This window comes from Arvicola amphibius, chromosome 2 (genome assembly GCF_903992535.2).
Source record: "Arvicola amphibius chromosome 2, mArvAmp1.2, whole genome shotgun sequence".
NCBI lineage: Eukaryota > Metazoa > Chordata > Mammalia > Rodentia > Cricetidae > Arvicola > Arvicola amphibius.
In genome coordinates, this window is record NC_052048.2 from 189,321,951 (window position 1) to 189,339,619 (window position 17,669).

The 17,669-nt window shown below is 42.2% G+C and overlaps 1 protein-coding gene across 1 annotated transcript; it reads left to right on the forward strand.

The window, feature by feature from the left end:
- The first annotated feature begins 464 nt into the window (after window positions 1–464).
- LOC119807368 (proteasome subunit alpha type-3-like) lies at window positions 465–3,721 on the forward strand. The gene is given in 6 exon segments (XM_042054576.1): window positions 465–527; window positions 1,248–1,416; window positions 2,799–3,188; window positions 3,191–3,262; window positions 3,265–3,372; window positions 3,621–3,721. Coding segments are annotated over 6 exon segments (903 nt in total).
- The last annotated feature ends 13,948 nt before the right edge of the window (window positions 3,722–17,669 follow it).

Genomic DNA, 17,669 nt, shown 5'->3' on the forward strand with positions numbered 1-17,669 from the left:
CTTCCTTCCTTCCTTCTTTCCTCCCTCCCTCCCTCCCTCCCTCCCTCCCTCCCTCCCTCCCTCCCTCCCTCCCTCCCTCCTTTCCTTCCTTTTTTTAGTGTTTTGAGACAGGGTTTCTCTGTGTAACAGCCCTGGCTATCCTAGAACTCACCTTACAGACAATACTGGCCTCAAACTCACAGAGATCCACTTGCCTCTGCCTCCTGAGGGCTGGGATTAAAGGCTTGTGCCACCACAGTCTGGTGAAATTCTGCTTTCTTAAGTATTTAAATAATAAAATAATTTCAGGATAGTTATCACTACAGTTTCCTATATTAATAAATCCTAAGAAAATTTGTGAGATCATCTCTAAACATCCTGGAACACCACTGAAAATGTTTTAACACTAAATTTTGATAAACACTCATAATACATTTATTGAATCTAGAGGAAGTCTTACAAATTAAAAAAAAATGGGGATGATCATGACTGCCACTGTTTTCACTTTAGTAAAAATTCCTAAGTTAGAGAAGGCAATTAGGGTAAAGGTAACAGAAAGATGAGGGATTTTTTTAATGTTATAAATATATAACAAGGTAACTTTATTTACTGGAGGGGGAGAGGGAGAGGGAAAGGCAGAGGTATTAAAACCACTACTGCATACCAGAATTAATCTTCTCACATTCTTTTCCAATAGCGATCATTGTCATGTGATCCAGTACCCCAGGATCTCAGTCGATAGCTGCTTTATGTGTTCTTTATTCCAGTGACAAAGACATACAGACCTAATGAGTGTCTATCCCAGTGTTATTTTTAAAACTTTCTTTTTATCTATTTTTTTTGTGTTTTTCACATCATACTTCCCGATCCCACCCATCTCCACCCCACCTCAGAATAAAACAAAAATAAAATTTATGAGAAAAACGGGGAATAAAAGGGGCAGAGGGGAGAGGGAAAAATCTTACCACAGTGAGTCACGCAGTAAACCCCTTTATCCATGCGTTCTTACCTGCAGGAGTTCACCACACAGAATCATTGGTCTGGTTCAAGGCCTCTGGTCTCTGCTATACCATGGACGCCTGACCCCCACTGGGACTCTTCCTCTGGACATCCCGTTGCTTCACTGTATCATGGAAATCCTGTAGCCTTGGGTCCACAGGGCTGATCCCATGCCCAACCCCCACCCCCGTGCTCTAGCAGATCACAGATGGGGCGGATGTTGGGGTGGGCCATCACATAACCTTGATTCTGGCCCTGGGTACTTGCAGGGTTGGTCAGCCTGCCAGTTCTCACAAGTTCCGGTCTGCCTCGCCTGTGTCAGGGTCAGCTCTACTGTGCAGCCTAGGAGAAGTGCAGAGTCCACTTTGACCCTGAGTGCTGCAGCTGCTAAGCGGGAGGTTCAGCTGGCTCATCAGTCACAGGCAATGAGGAGTGAGGGTAAGGGGTGCATCTATCCTCATCCACACCACCACATGACAAATGATTAGTGGGGACCTCTCTCCGGTGTTCACAACTTCAGGACTGGCTCACCCTCACCTCTATCGTGCTTCCTGAGTGAGATGCAGGGCCTGCTCTCCCGAGTGCTGCAGCCGACGGGAGGCAGGGACAGGTCTCTGGCTCTTATGATATCAGGATCAGCTCTTTCATTTGCCTCCGGCATTGAAGGGTAGGTAGGGGTAAGTGAGGGGGTTGGGGTGAGAGGCTGTCTTTCCTCAGTCTAAGCAGTTACAAGGCATGAGTATGGGGACAGCTCTCCCAAGTTCACAACTTTGGAGCTGGCTCACCACATCTCTGCCAACAAGGTTGACTCTATTGTCCTGTCCAGGCGAGATGCAAGGTCCACTTGAGAGAAAAAAATTTAAAAAAAAATCATTTATTTATACAATGTATGTGAGTGTTTTGCCTGCATATATGTAAGTCTACCACATTCATGCCTGTTGTCCGAGACCTCAGAGGATCATCACATTTCCTGAAGTGGAGATAAGGATGGTTGTAAATCACCACGTAGGTATGGGGAACTAAAACCATGTCCTCTTAACTGATAAGCCATCTCTCCAGCCCAGAAAAAAAAGTTTGTGTGCTATATATGTGTATGTATATATATGTGTACATATGTATGTATATGTATATGTATGTGTATGTGTGTGTATTTATATCATATTACATTAAGACGTAATTTCAAATGACCCAAGTCAACATTAAAATTTCTGTAGAACATAGGGGGAGTGGGTAGAGGGACCTACTGCTAAACCTGATGTTCCCTAGTTTACTCTCCAGGATCCACATGGTGGAAGAAGAGAACTTACTAATTCCTGCACTTTCTCTGGCTTTCACATGTTGGCCCTTGACACTCATGTGTCCCCTCCACAAATAAACAGTTAAAAAACTACCATAGAACAAAAAAAAATTAGTAAGGTGTTGAGGTACAAAGTAAACACATAGAAATAAGTTCTGATACACAAATAGTTACCAGCTAGAATACATAATGAAAAAAGGGATTGTTTTTGCTATAACAAATACCTAGAAATAAAACTTACGTGAAATGTACACTATCTATAAGAAACAAAACTTAAAACACCCAATAAAACAGGAACTAATGGAACCTATGTTCTTGCTTCTATATGAATATTTGATATGATAAGCATGTTAATTGTCCTCAGGAACTTGTTCATTTAACATAAGATTATAGAAATATCAAATTAAATCTATATAAGAAATATAGACAAAGTCAAAGATTATTATGAACTTGAATGGTGCCTTAGAAGACCGTGAAACTAAACAGGCTCTCTCCTAACTAAAAATATAGTATAACACTTCAGGCCTGGGATCGCTGCACGGCTTCCAGGGTCGGCACCATGAGCTCCATGGAAGAGTCTTTCAAGTTGAGTATGCTATGAAGGCCATGGAAAACAGTAGTACAGCTATTGGGATCAGATATAAAGATGGTGTTGTGTTCAGGGTAGAAAAATTAGTCCTTTCTAAACTTTATGAAGAAGGCTCCAATAAACGACTTTTTAATATTGATCGACATGTTGGAATGGCAGCCACAGGTCTGCTGGCAGATGCTCGTTCCTTAGAAGACATAGCAAGAGAAGCGGCGTCCAACTTTAGATCTAACTTTGGCTATCACATTCCTCTCAAACATCTTGCAGACAGAGTGGTCATGTATGTGCACGCTTATACACTCTACAGTGCTGTTAGACCTTTTGGCGCAGTTACGTGTTAGGGTCTTACAGTGTGAATGATGGTCCACAACTCTACATGATTGATCCGTCGGGGGGTTTCATATGGCTACTGAGGCTGCAAAGACAGAAATAGAGAAGCTTCAGATGAAAGAAATGACTTGCCGTGATGTAGTTAAAGAAGTAACAAAAATAATTTATATAGTACATGGTGAGGTGAAGGACAAAGCTTTTTTTTTTTTTTTTTTTTTTTTTTTCAAGACAGGGTTTCTCTGTTTCTCTGCAGCTTTTTTAGAGCCTGTCCTGGAACTAGCTCTTGTAGACCTCGCTGGCCTCGAACTCACAGAGATCCGCCTGCCTCTGCCTCCCAAGTGCTGGGATTAAAGGCGTGCGCCACCACCGCCCGGCAGGACAAAGCTTTTGAACTGGAACTCAGCTGGGTTGGTGAACTGTTGAAAGGAGGACATGAAATTGTTCCAAAAGATATAAGGGAGGAAGCAGAGAAGTATGCCAAGGAGTCTTCGAAGGAAGAAGATGAATCAGATGATGACAATATGTAACATTTTCTTCACCATGTCTTCTCTTTTACATTTCTGTGGCAGTTTGATATGACTAGCACCATAAATCATATATACTCACTGACCAATTTTCATTAAATTTTATCTTATAAACAAAAAAACTATAGTATAACCTCACAATTTAAAACTATGATAAATATCTACCCATAGACTGGTGTCAGGGACCATTTTCCTAAGGATAGATTTGTCAGGGACCATCGTCCTTACAGGGATTGCAGAGGTCACTGCCCTAAGGATGTTGACGGAGATCCCACCCCTCATCCCAAACTATCTTGAGAGCTATCCGTTAACGGAACCCACCCCTTACTCCAATGCTAATGGATCACATCTGCTAACGAAACCTACCCCTTACTCCAATGTTAATGAATCACATGCTTCGGCTTACACCAGGTGCTGGCTGATGACCTTCAGTTACCCCGGCAGAGTTCCTGCCTATCCCTACCTCCACCCCATTCAAGGGTATATAAGCTGTAACTTTCACCCCAATAAACGGAGACCTTGACAATAGAATCTTGCTTGGTCTCCATTCCTCTTCTTCAGCCCATGTCTTGCAGGTTAGCGCCCCTTCAGAGGACCCTGAATAGCTGACCCTGCTGGCGGGGTTACAGTGGCGCCCGAACAGGGACCCTGAAGTACGGCCAACTAATCGGACGACGAGGCGCAGTCCCGGGACGAAGGAAAATAAGGTCCTGACCAGCTGTGATACTCGGACAGGTCTGCAGGACGGAGGTAGGCGCAGGTTCGTTGTCGTCTATAGGACATGGGACAATCGCTTCCAAAGGAAGAGAAATTCGTAGAGGAATTTCAACAGTCACTTAGGGAGAGAGGAGTAAGAGTTAAAAAAAAGAGAGATTTAGTTGAATTCTTTTGTTTTATAGATAAAAAAAATGCCCCTGGTTAATTTTAACCAGCCCAGGAATTCACCCCCAGACATGGGACAAGGTAGGGAAAGATCTTAGTAAAATGTTAAAAAATGGAGACCCTGTGCTGGAGGCTGTCCTCAGTTACTGGGCTCTTAATAGAGATGTAACATAGAAAAAAAATGTAGAAAAGCAGGACAAAAATAGGGAGTAAAACTTTGTAAATAAGTTATAATGGGGATAAGGAAAGTATTCAGCTATATATATTGGTAACTAAAGGGAGTAAGAATGGAGCAGGAACAATGGCAGAGTTATTGAGAATCAGTAAGCATGATAGATGTAGAATTGCAACTTTTATTACATGCTAAATGAGTAAAAAAGGTAAAGAAAAAATGATTTTTGTGAAGGGCCACGTGCACACAGTCAGCTAACCTAACTCACCTGTGGGTAAAAGGCAAGCAGAAGCAAGAGTAAGTTTAGAGAGCAAATTTAACCTCACACAGTCTATAGAACAGAGGAAAGGATTAAAAAATTCTCCTAATTTTATGATTTACAAGCTAAAATAAAAAAGATAGTTAAAAATCCGCCCTCCAGAGCTCGGGAAGGCAGTCTAACTAACACTAACAGGCAAAGTAAGCCTGTGTTCCACCCCCTGTCGTGCGGCGCAGCTTCAGCTAAAGGAAAAAAGACAGGTTTAAATTAAGGTAGCCTCTGAGATAAGCAAGTTAAAATGCTTCTTTTCCATTTCACAATTTTGCTTCTTTGTCAAAAATCTGCTGTTTGTAGGCAGGTGAATTTATACCCAAGGTGGATTGATTTCAGTACTGTGGTAAAGTTTAAAGTCAGAGATTGTAATACATTCTGAAGTTCCTTGATTGTACAGGATTTTAAGATTGTTTAGGCTATCCTAAGTTTTTGTGAGTTCTGTGAGAAATGTTGCTATAGTTTTTTAATGGACATTTACACTGAATCTGTAGATTGCTTTTAGTGAGATTGTCATTTTTGCTGTGTTTCTTCTACTTTCCCCCCAAAAAGGAGATCTTTTTATTTTCTAATGTCTTAATTTTTTCTTAAGAGTTAAAGTTCTTATCATACAAGTTTTTCCATTTGTATGGCCCGCTCTTGGGTGGGAGTCGAGTTATCTCAGCTTGTGGTCTTTTCCTGCTGCCACGTGTTGCTTCAGGGTGGACTGCTGAGACTCAGGCCTCTTACTAAATTTATCAAGGGCCAGAGTTATCCTCTAACAAGTGATAATGGTTAAAAATAAAAAACATTTACTCCTTCACAAGCAGAGATGACAGGATCCAAACTTCTGTCCTGCTTGCTTAGAGTTACTCCAAGATATTTTATGGTATTTATGGCTATTTAAAAGGATGATATCTCATCCTAGGTGTAAAACAGATACATTTGGGTTGTTTTCCGATTCTGACTATTATAAAGTATTCTGCTGTAAGCATAGCTGAGCACATGTCCTTTTGGTATGGTTGAAAAACTTTTGTATTTAAGCCCAAAAGGGGTATTGCTGAGTTTCAAGGTAGATAGTTGCCTAATTTTAAAAAATAACCATACTATGATCCAAAAGCGGCTGTGCTAGTTTGTACTTCCAGAAATGAAGTTTTGTCTTTACCCACATTTTCTTAAGCATAAGTAGTAATTTTTAGTCTTGGTCATTTTTACGAGGATAAGATGAAATCTCAGAGTTTTGGTTTGCATTTCTCTAATGGCTAAAGGATGTTATGTTTGAGCATTTTTTAAGTGTCTCTCAGTCACTTTTAAGTTCGTCTATTGAGAGTTTTCAGTTTATGTCTGTAACAAATATTTTTATTGGATTAATTTTTTGATAACTAATTTCCTGAGTTATTCATATATTTTTGAAATGGGTTTATGATAAGTAAAAATCTTTTCCCATTCTATAGGCTGATATTATGTTTGTCATACAAAAGTTTCTCAATTCAGGAGATATAATTTATTGTTTCTCCCAATGTTTGTGCCACTGAGGCTGTGTTTAAGATGTGGCAAAGTGTACTTCTAATTTTTTCTCTGTGAGGTTCAATGTAATTTTTATATGTTGAGGCCTTTGACTCATTTAAACTTGAGTTTTGTACATGGAGATGTGGATCTATTTTTATTCTTCTACATGTCGATCATTAGTTAAAATGCTTCCTTTTTTTCCATTTTCCTATCTGCTAGGCAGACTTACAACTTAAGAGGATAGCTTACAAACTTTTAATTAGATATACAATGGTTAAAGCCCTAGTTATAATATTCTTATAGGAGACTTTGAGCCAATAGGTAAAATTCTTACAAAAAACAATGAGCCAATTTCCAATAAAAAGATTAAAGAAGCTGCCTAACAGGTACTCAAACAGGTAAAATGTACAATAATTTATAAGTACAGTATATTACAGCTATGGCAAATTATGTATTAAATGTAAAACTTATTCAACAACAGTTTTATAAAAAAGCAAAATGCTGCTTTTGGGTAAACCTTCCCAGTTTTGCCAGTTAAGATATTAAAGGCTTAAATTAGAGGCAGAAGCCACCCTTATAAGGGTAGAAGAAGCTATCTCTCAACAAGGCTTAGGATATTTTGATCCTGAAAAAATCCTTTATCTATTGACATTTGCCACTGATTATATGCCATCAGGGCTCCTGTGGCAAGAGGAGCAGCCGCTTCTTTGGATACATGCGCCTGCTACCTCATCCAAGGTTTTGCCCTTCTATCCCTTTTTAGTGAAGCATACCATCTCTAAGTTAATGGCACAAGAGACCCTTTACCCCATAAAAGGCAATGCCAAGACAATATTGGCCGATGCTCTCTCTGTGCTCAATTTCCTAACTTTGGACAATCAAGGGCAGTCCGCTGTGGACAGATTGTGGCACCCTTCTACCCAATCTACTTATGCACAAGCCCTATGGAAGGACCCCCTGTTGGGAGTCTGGGCTGGCCCTGACCCTATGCTTATTTGGGGAAAAGGCCATGCATGTATTTATGATACCAAGGCTCCTTGAAAGCAACTTAAAAAGTTGCAAACAGATCCTGATGCGAACAGATCTGACATGATAACATCAAGCTGATCTTTACTAATGCAAGGTAAAAAAAAAAAGCCCTTACAATGCATTATAAGAAAAACCCGACCTATATATATTTGGGGTCGAGGATATGTTTATGCCTTGTTTCACAGAAAGAAAATAAAGCTGGACCTGATGATGTAATAGCTGCGGACACCCCATGGAGGAGTTCGAGGAGAGAGGAGTTGGAGGAAGTCCTCATCCAGTCTTCCCTGCCCCCATGGAGAGAAGTGCCTGATAGCAGGACCTGCTATGCCACTCTACACATCCTGCCTCCAGAGATTCAGCTGAGATAATTGCCAAGGTGTGCTTCAGGTAGCTGAATCCAGCTCACCCACCCAGGAATCCCACCTGCCCTGAAGCACAAACGCTGAGATGCTTCCAGACCTGAGACACAGACACAGATGCCCTGCTGAGATGACCTGACCATTGGTGACTACAATTTTCTGCAGTTTGAATTCTGTTTGCTTTGGAGCTAAGATGCAGACTTAACATCTGACTGTTTTAATCTTTGGGACACAAAACTCCTTTTGATTAAAATCTTAACTCCTCTTCACTTAAGAAGGGGAAAGAGCAGGATTTTAACTGTTGCTCAGAGACTGGAACTGGTGGTGTTTTGATATAACAATGTTTGTCATTGTACTCTTACTGGAATTGACCTAATGATATTTGTAACTGCTTATAGATGTTGGGAAAAGTTTGACACACCCTGTAAAACGTTTGGGTTTAAAGCATATGTTAAAAATTTTTAGATTTTGCCACATAAAACCCAGAGATATGTGTGCCTGTCCACGATAGGCATAGACACCAGCAAAACGGGTGTGAGACAAAGTACTGCAGGGAGAGGACCATGCATTCTGTCTCTCTACCCTTGCTACAGACCCCAAACCTGGAATCCATGGAAAAAATTTTTGGCAAGCAGCACTCGTAATCTTATGTTGGAGTAGACACTTAGGAAGGAGTTTATACCATAGGTCAGACTAAAAGGTGAATACTGGGTTTGGAAGGTACCCTTTCTTCTTGTCCAGAGATGGAGTCATTGGTGTCCAAATTACATCTTTTATACCTTTTGTTTTAGAAGCTCCTCGCAGTCTTTTCATTAATATCCATGCAGAGGCCCAATGACGGGAATATTGTGGAACCCTCCCCTGAACAGCACATCATACAGAGGCCATACAGGCCGGCCCAACATGGCATGATGTCAGGGGATGAGGATTGCCCTCCACATAGCCTAAGACAGGGACCCTGCATTCAAAGACCTGCTTACTTTGGTCTTGCTAGATACCTTTTTGAGGAGCTTCAAGGATGGGCAACTGATGGCGGGACCGCCCCCAACCTAAGACAGGGCCCTGGGAACCCTACGACGGGTAATGGGGAGAAAAACCTGGTCCCCACTCGACCTAAGACAAGAGCCCTCATCATAGGCCATCATTAAGGGCCAAAAAATAATTAATACTACCCATAAGACACCCCTCTGTTCCCAGGAGAGGATAGGAGACTCCACCTGAGAGAAGGGTCCTCCTTGCCCCAGTCCCTTCTCCTATAGGTCTGACTATGTGGTTAGATTCTGACCAGTGCTCTCCACTTATTAGCTGCCTTCCTTAATAAAAGGAAGGGGGATTTGTCAGGGACCATTTTCCTAAGGATAGATTTGTCAGGGACCATTTTCCTAAGGATAGATTTGTCAGGGACCATCGTCCTTACAGGGATTGCAGAGGTCACTGCCCTAAGGATGTTGACAGAGATCCCACCCCTCATCCCAAACTATCTTGAGAGCTATCCGTTAACGGAACCCACCCCTTACTCCAATGCTAATGGATCACATCTGCTAACGAAACCTACCCCTTACTCCAATGTTAATGAATCACATGCTTCGGCTTACACCAGGTGCTGGCTGATGACCTTCAGTTACCCCGGCAGAGTTCCTGCCTACCCCTACCTCCACCCCATTCAAGGGTATATAAGCTGTAACTTTCACCCCAATAAACGGAGACCTTGACAATAGAATCTTGCTTGGTCTCCATTCCTCTTCTTCAGCCCATGTCTTGCAGGTTAGCGCCCCTTCAGAGGACCCTGAATAGCTGACCCTGCCGGCGGGGTTACAGACTGGACAGTCCAGGACAACAAGTCTATGTAATATAATACTTTTGTACAAATTCAGTGTAGCTGAAATGACAATTTCAAATCAGAGGAAAATTCAATCGCTGATATTTAGAAAACAAGATAGCTATCTGGAAAAACAAACAAAAAACAAAAGAAATGATGGAGTCATTACAGTGAAAATATCTGTATAGCGGAAATGTAGAAGAATATTACACAATATAAAGTTGGGAGAATCTCTGTATCATAAAAGCTTTATTCTTCAACATATAAACGGATACTAGAAATAAAAGGAAAATGAACAAAAATAAGAAAAAAACCCCTTAAGAATCTGAGCATAAAATTCACAGAAAGGGAAAGAAACAAAAGAAATATATTTAAATATGATTTATAGTTGGGGAAATACACACTTAAGAAGACTGTACTCCTATCACTTAATAGGTACCCATTTGTCAAACTTTCTAAACAGTCACCAAATATTCTGTTGCTGAGTTGTCAAGAAAACATTGCACTCCGTACATTGCTGATAAGAGTATAAATTGGTACAATACATACAGAGGGTAATTTGGCAATATAAAATTGCACCCTTTGATTCAGCAATCCTCCTTGAGAGTCTGGTGTGGAGCACGCCTCTTCGTGGGCTGCAATTGGTACCTCACCCTCTCAGACCTGCTGCGACGTGAATCAGCAACGAAAGGGGAGGAGCCTGGCTGTGAGCAGGCCTGCCTGTGTTTTGTAAGGAGTCCATTGCAGGATCTGCAGAGAAAGAGTGGTCTACTATACAGCATTGGCAGGAAGCATTCTGTTGCTTCAGAAGACCCGGCAGAACCTAGGGGTCTATATTGCTGCCTTTATTGGAATATACCCATGTGTCTCCATCTCAGTTTTCTGGGTCCTGCTCTGCCCAGATTGGTGTCCTAAGTTTTTCAGAGAATTAACATTTTACCACATCTCAGTCACTCACTCTGTGGATTCCTGTTTTGTTTCTCAGAAATTTCAGGCTTTAGAATCACATGTGAAAAGAGATTTATTATTATTATTGTTGTTGTTGTTGTTGTATGTGACAGGCAGGCTTTCTGGCCCTTTACCTGGATCTTGTGTTGGACTTTCCAAGTCCTATACTCATTGTTTTCTTTTTGCCACATTCTCTAGCACAGTCACAGCCTTGCCATCTGGGAGCTGTCTACCTAGAGAGCACAAGAATGCAGAGCATGCTGCAGATGTGCTAGCTTTGAGGTGACTGGGAGGGGGCATGTAGGCTGCTTCTCTTAAAATGGGCGAATATATCCTAAAGTAATGGCCATTAATTTGCACACTATCTTCAGCAAATAAAATACCCAGGAGTCAGGAATTTTTTGAGAATGATTTTTGCTGACAATATTTCCAAGAGACCCACTCTGAGAATCTACGCTTCCCATCCACATTAGGATTAGAGTTTGTGAGCTTGCAAGTCTTGCTTTGCAGGTTCAAGGACACTACCAAAGAGTGACACAAGAGTCCTAAAATTTCTATGGCTTCCACCTAGTTATTTTCTGTTCCTGGTCTCAGAAGATCAGGCAGCAAGGGGAAAGTTTCCTTTTGATATGAATATTTGACCATGATTATCATGTGGAAAAGGAGCTATGAGGAATATGTGCCACATTTTTGGGACCACTGAGCTAACCCCTGGGACTTTTGAAGCTGTATGTTGTAGCACGAATTCTAATTGGTCATTATAATAAAAACCCAGAGTCAAATATGGGGGTTAAGGCTGGAAGATCAGAGAAGCAGAACTGCCAACTATTAGAGAGTTTTTACCTCTACCAATGCTCAGACCGAAAAGGTGATCCTGTTTCTATGACTCCTCAGACTGAATGCTGTTTCTACGAAACCTCAGACTCATGCTCAGAATGAATCCTCAGACTGCATCCAAGTTCCTGTCTCCTCCTGCCTTAAATTCCTCTGTCCACCCAACCATATCAGTCCTGTCCTCACCTCCCTAGTGCTTGGGTTATGTGATGAGCTTTCTTTCTCTTTTAGACAGGCTCAATCTCGTGTTAGCCCAGGGTGGACTTAAACTCACTAAGATCCATCTGCCTCTGTTTCCTGAGTGCTGGGATTAAAGGTGTGTGCCACCACTGTCCGGCCTCTAAGGCTAACTACTGCCTTAGCTCTGCATTCTGATCTCCAGGCAAGCTTTATTTGTTAGATTACAAACAAAATATCACTATAGTATCTATTGTACCTGGGTAAGTACAATTGACTACAAATAAAATCTTGAAACCCTGAGAGATGAAGAACTGAGAATGGTTTATACTTACATGTAACTTCAGAGTGGAAGACACCCATAGTTGGCTTCATTAAAACTCTTTGCAAGTTTCTCCAGAAATGTCAACCAACCCGAGTCACGGGGAAGCTGTGAGGAAATGGAGTGGACCCACTGAGAGTGTCAGGCAAAACTGGATGGTTTAAGGGGTAGGCTACCCTTCAAGCATCCTCTCCCTTTCCCAGCTCTCTGCACAAGTTGATGGACTCATCACTACCATTACCTCACTGCTGAGGTGATTTGCTTTTGGTTTGTTGGAACTGCTTTACCTGAAGGAGTCTTCTAGGAGCTTTTCTCTCAACCTTCCTTGTGAGGATCTGTGGTAATGGCTGTGTGGTGTAGGATGAAGACAGTACAGTTTCCATATTTTTGTGTGAGACAGGCTTTGTAGTTCAGTCTGTAGCAAACAGGATCAGAGAGAAAGGATACTGACTATGTAATGCCTTGTGTATTGTGTAGGCGTCCATTGCTCTCTCCCATGTTTTATACTTTTCTGTGGGTTCCAACTGAAAGTAGCTCCTCCAAATATCAGGTGTTCAAGTGTCTCCACCTCAGTCTTTCTATCTTAAAAATGGAGCAGAGTCATGTAGCTTTCATAAAGAATGTCTCTCTGATCTACGCACGCATATATATTCTTTACATATGCAAATGTGATTGTGCTTTTCAAGCCTGCATCAAAACAGAACTCTTGCTATCCTGTCTCATTCTAACACAATTGTCTCACTGTTTTCTGTCTGTTGACTTCGTGTCTGTATGTGACATCTCCATCTTCCAGTTGCTTTGGTCAACATCTTGGGCAGTCAATGTCTGAAACTCAGCAACTGGGCTGCCACATCATTTAGCATAGAGCTAAGATGTTTGTAGATGACATGCGTCTGGGTTGTGATTTCATAGGAGGCAAAGTTGTTCCTTACTTCTATTGGAAGTCAGATTGTGGCACAAGGTTTGAAAACTGAAGGGATAGAATTGCAGCTGTCCCGCTTCCAGGAGAATCTGTAATTCTGCTGTCCGGCACCACCCCCACGGCTCCGGTCTGGTACAAGCCACTGTTATCATACTGTATTATTACAATTGCCTCCAAACTGGTTCTGCAGCTTCTACCGTCCTTTTACCTTTAATCTGTTTTCAGCACAGCAGTCAGTAGGATCCATTAGGAATACAAACTGTATCCTGTTGTAGCTCTTTCGTAACTCTGTTTGCTTTCCACCTGGAGAGTGGAGCTCAAGTCTGAGGGTGAGAAGAAATGCTTCAAATCTGAAGTCATCTGCGTGAGTCCAATGCTCGTCTCAGCTTTGGAAGAGAACAATAATTTGGAGTTTTTCCTTAATGGTCCTTGAGGTCTTCAGGCATCTTTCTCTGATCCTTGCTCTTGGTAATTGGACTTCTAAATAGTGTCCTGGTTCACTCCTTTACTTCTTCCAGGCCTTTTCCTTGTTGCTCATATAAACCACAGACCTGAATACTGCCTATTCTGCTTTTTCCTGTAGTTACTAATATCTAATGTATTTATTTTTATCGTCTACAGCTTAGTTCTTTCACTACAATACAAGCTCCAAAAGGTCGGAGATTTGTGCCTGTCTTGTCCCCTATTGGCACATGGTAGGCACTCAATATATATTATTTGAATGCATTTATTTATATCATAATAAATAAGACTAATTTTATTCACACAAAATTTTTCTTCCTACATCAGTGAGAATGATCATTGGTAGCTAGATCATCAGCTGACATTATCTTTTTCTTTTCTTTTTCTTTTTCTTTTTGGTTTTTCAAGACAAGGTTTCTCTGTGTAACAGCCCTAGCTGTCCTGGAACTAGCTCTGTGGACCAGGCTGACCTCAAACTCACAGAGATCCACCGGTCTCTGCCTCCTGAGTGCTGGGATTAAAGGTGTGCACCACCTCTGACAGGCCACGTTATCTTATATCTTCAGAAATATGAGTGATTTTTGATGGTTCCTTGATAAACACCTACAGAGATGAACATCATTACATTTCTTTCACTTCTTTCAAAATGAAATTTGTTTTTTCTATGTGTTCTTCACATCTTGATCCATTCATTCCCTGTCAGAGGAATGACACCCTGCAAACGACCCCCGCCACAGAATAAAATAAAATTAAAGAGAAAAAAACGGGAAAAAATAAAATGAGAAAAATAATTTTAAAAAGAGGAAGGAATTCACAATCTTGTCGTGGAAGTAGCAAGCAGTGCAACCCAAGTCATGCCATATACCTTTTGGTCCATAAATCTCAACTTGCAACTGTTCATTGCAAAGAGTCATTGACCTGGTTTGAGGCCCCTGGCCTCCACTACATGTTCGATGTTCGACCCCAACTAGGACTCTTTCTGGCGCCCTGTGTGGAGATCCTTGTGCAGATCCTGCAGCTTTGGGTCTGTGGGTCAGGTCCCTTCACATGCTCCAGCGATTATAGATCGGGTGGATGTCGGGGCAGAGCAAGTCAGAACCCTGGGTCTGGGCCTGGGCAGCTGTAGGGTCAGTCTGCCTGATGGGAAATAGGGACAGCTGTTGCAGGGTCACGATTTCGGGACTGGCTCACCCACATCTCCGTTACAAGAGCTGGCTCTGGTGCGCTGCCCTGGCAGGGTGCAGGGCTTGCTCTCCCGAGTGTTGCAGTTGGTGGGGATCAGGGATAGTGTCTCATTTTTGTGACTACAAAGCCAGCTCTCCCACCTGTTCCAGGCATTGGTGGGCGGGGGCAGTGGGGGAGGGGAAGGCTTCCCTCCCCCATCCATGCTGCCGCAAGACTGAGAGAAATGGTAGCAGCTCTCCCATGCGCACATCTTCCGGCCTGGCTCACCCAAGCCTGTGCTAACAGGGTTGGCTCTATTGTGCCATGCTGGCGAGGTACAGGGCCTGCTCTCCTGAGAGTTGCAACTGCTGGGGGTCAGGGACAGCGCTCCCGCTCTTATGAGCCAAGGCCAGCTCTTCCACTTACCCTAGCTGTTGATAGGGGGGCTTGCAAAGGTAGCTCCCCTGCATCTATGCCACCACAGAACAGATGGGTAATGGGGACAGCTCTCCCAAGCGCACAATTTTGGGGTTGACTCAACCATACCTGCACTAGCAGGGTTGGCTCTATTGTGCTGCCCTGGTGAGGTGCAGGACCTGCTCCCCTGAGTGCTGCAGCTGGTAGGGGACAGGGACAGCTCTCCCTCTCTTATGACCACAGGACCATCTCTTCCACTTGCCTCTGGAATTGATGAAGTGGGGGAGGTGTTGGTTTTGTGAGACAAAATTTCTCTATATAACAGCATAGCCCTGGCTGTCTTGGAACTCACTTTGTAGACCAGACTGGCTTTGAACTCGTACAGATCTGCCTACTTCTGCCTCCCAACTAGTGGGATTAAAGGCATTCACCACCATTGCCTGGCTCCTCTCACTTTTTAACAAGAACTTATTGGGGCTTGGGAAATAGCTCAGCTGATAAAGTACTTGTGTGTGTGCAAAGTTCTGTGCTCAATCTCTAGCACTGCATAAACGTTGTGGCACTATGTGTCTGTAACTCTCACCCTCAGGAGGTATGTGCAGAGGCAGGAGGTCCAGAAGTTCAAGATTATCCTGGGCTTTACAGTAAGTTTGAGGTGATGATAAGATATGTGAGACCCTTTTAAAAAATCCCAGCCAAATTAATTTTAAAAGAATGTATCAAACATATAGATATGGTGATCTAGACATACATTGGTCTACTGAGAGCAGGGTGCAAGCAGGGTGCAAACACTCAAGAAACTTTCCATGCTGTATGGAATGATTTTTTTTTTTTGCTTCCTGTATGTAAGAACTAGATAGAGGAATGCAAGACAACGAAGACCTAAAGCGACCATAAGTCAAGTTCTAACAGCATTTAGTACTCAGAGAACTCTAAAGTGAAAATTATTCGGGTACAGCCATTGCCTGGCATGATCTATTTATAGCACATTGCTGCTAATTTTGTTTGTTCACATACTGTATATTGGAGAATTTCCACCCACTTCTTATGACATTTTATCTGATTTGACATTTCCTATGGCCATTGTAGTATTTTTCTGCCTTAATGCTAATGGTTCGCCTCACTGGCTCCTCTTGTGTGAATCACTCAGATGAAAATGGGCATTCTGCAGATGTAGAAAGCCATGTGACCAGCCCCTAAGTGGGAGGAGAGATAAACACTTGAGGTCAGAGCAGAAGTGTGAGACTGAGAGTGAGCAGGGTGTGTCTTCTGAGACTTCTCCAGGGGTTGGCTTCTGTTACATGACTTGCAATGAAGCAAAGTTTTAATGGTCTGGGTGACAGGCCTTATTGTCAGATGAAAGGTTTGACAGTGGGTTCTAGCAGTGAGTGGTTTGAACACATTTTGAACTCCAGTAAGCTGAGCTGACTGACACAACTTTCAACTATAAATAAGACTTACTCTTTTTGATAATGATGGAATCAAGTCTAAGGATGCAAGGATTGTGATTGGAAGGCCAATTATTTCTGAGTTTATTAATTTTTATTTCTCCTCCTGCGAATGAAATGGTTCTAGAAGTGATTGAATAAACTAGTTATGATAAAATATTTACACGGCACTACTAATCACTATTTTGCATATGGTGATGATTTAAAAATGCGAAATTACTTCTGTGCCAAAAGATTATTGTACCTTTTGTATCAGAACTAAAGTGTGTGTGTGTGTATGTGTGCATGCGTGTGTTTGTGTAAGTGTGCATGTTGCTGTGTATGATACATATTTACATGTGCAAGTAGAGGCCAGAGACTGATGTTTAGTGTCTCTCTTGATCACTGTCCACCTTATATTGAGGTGGAATCTCTCATTTGAACACAGAGATCACTGATTCATGTAGCTTAAGTGTCCAGCTTGCTCTGGGAGTCCTATCTCCCCTTCCCCAGGGGTAGAATTGCAGGAAGGGCTACACCTGTCTGGCATTTAAGCGAGTACAAGGATTTGAACTTTGGTCCTCACACTAGCATGACAAGTACTCTACGTACTGAGGCAGGTTGCCTACTCAAATGAAGGAGAGACTACTTTCTGTCTCTAGGGATAAGTGGTTTAGAACTAAAATTTGAGGTTAATGGCTCCCTGCTCTGCTGACAAACTCTTGGGGGTCTGATGATTGAGTCACCACTAAAGGCAGGTTCCATCCTTTCCTGATGTAGAAAGACCACACTATGTGCTACATCACGACAGTCTCATCAACAATGGGCAATGAACGTAAGGAAGATCTCACAAAATAGGGAAACTAAAAAGACATTGTAATTCAAAAGAATTACTCAGGAGTTTGTGGAGATGGTGGTACAAACATATCTTGTGTGCTGCTAGTCATAGAGAAGAACAACAGCATAATTATCTAGGCACGTAATACTTTATAGTGAAAATCAGTGACTACGCCGCTGCTTTATGGGTTTACCATGCTTTATGTTTGACTGTTACTTTAGAGTATGCTGCGGTCTATAAACTGAAACCCTACAGTAAGATAATATCCACATTCCACCAGCAAAAGCCCCACACACCTTCATTCGCCACACTTCCTGATTGCATCACTTGGCTCTGGGGAGTGACCACCTGCTCCATGCAGGTTCGGGTGAGTGTACTTTG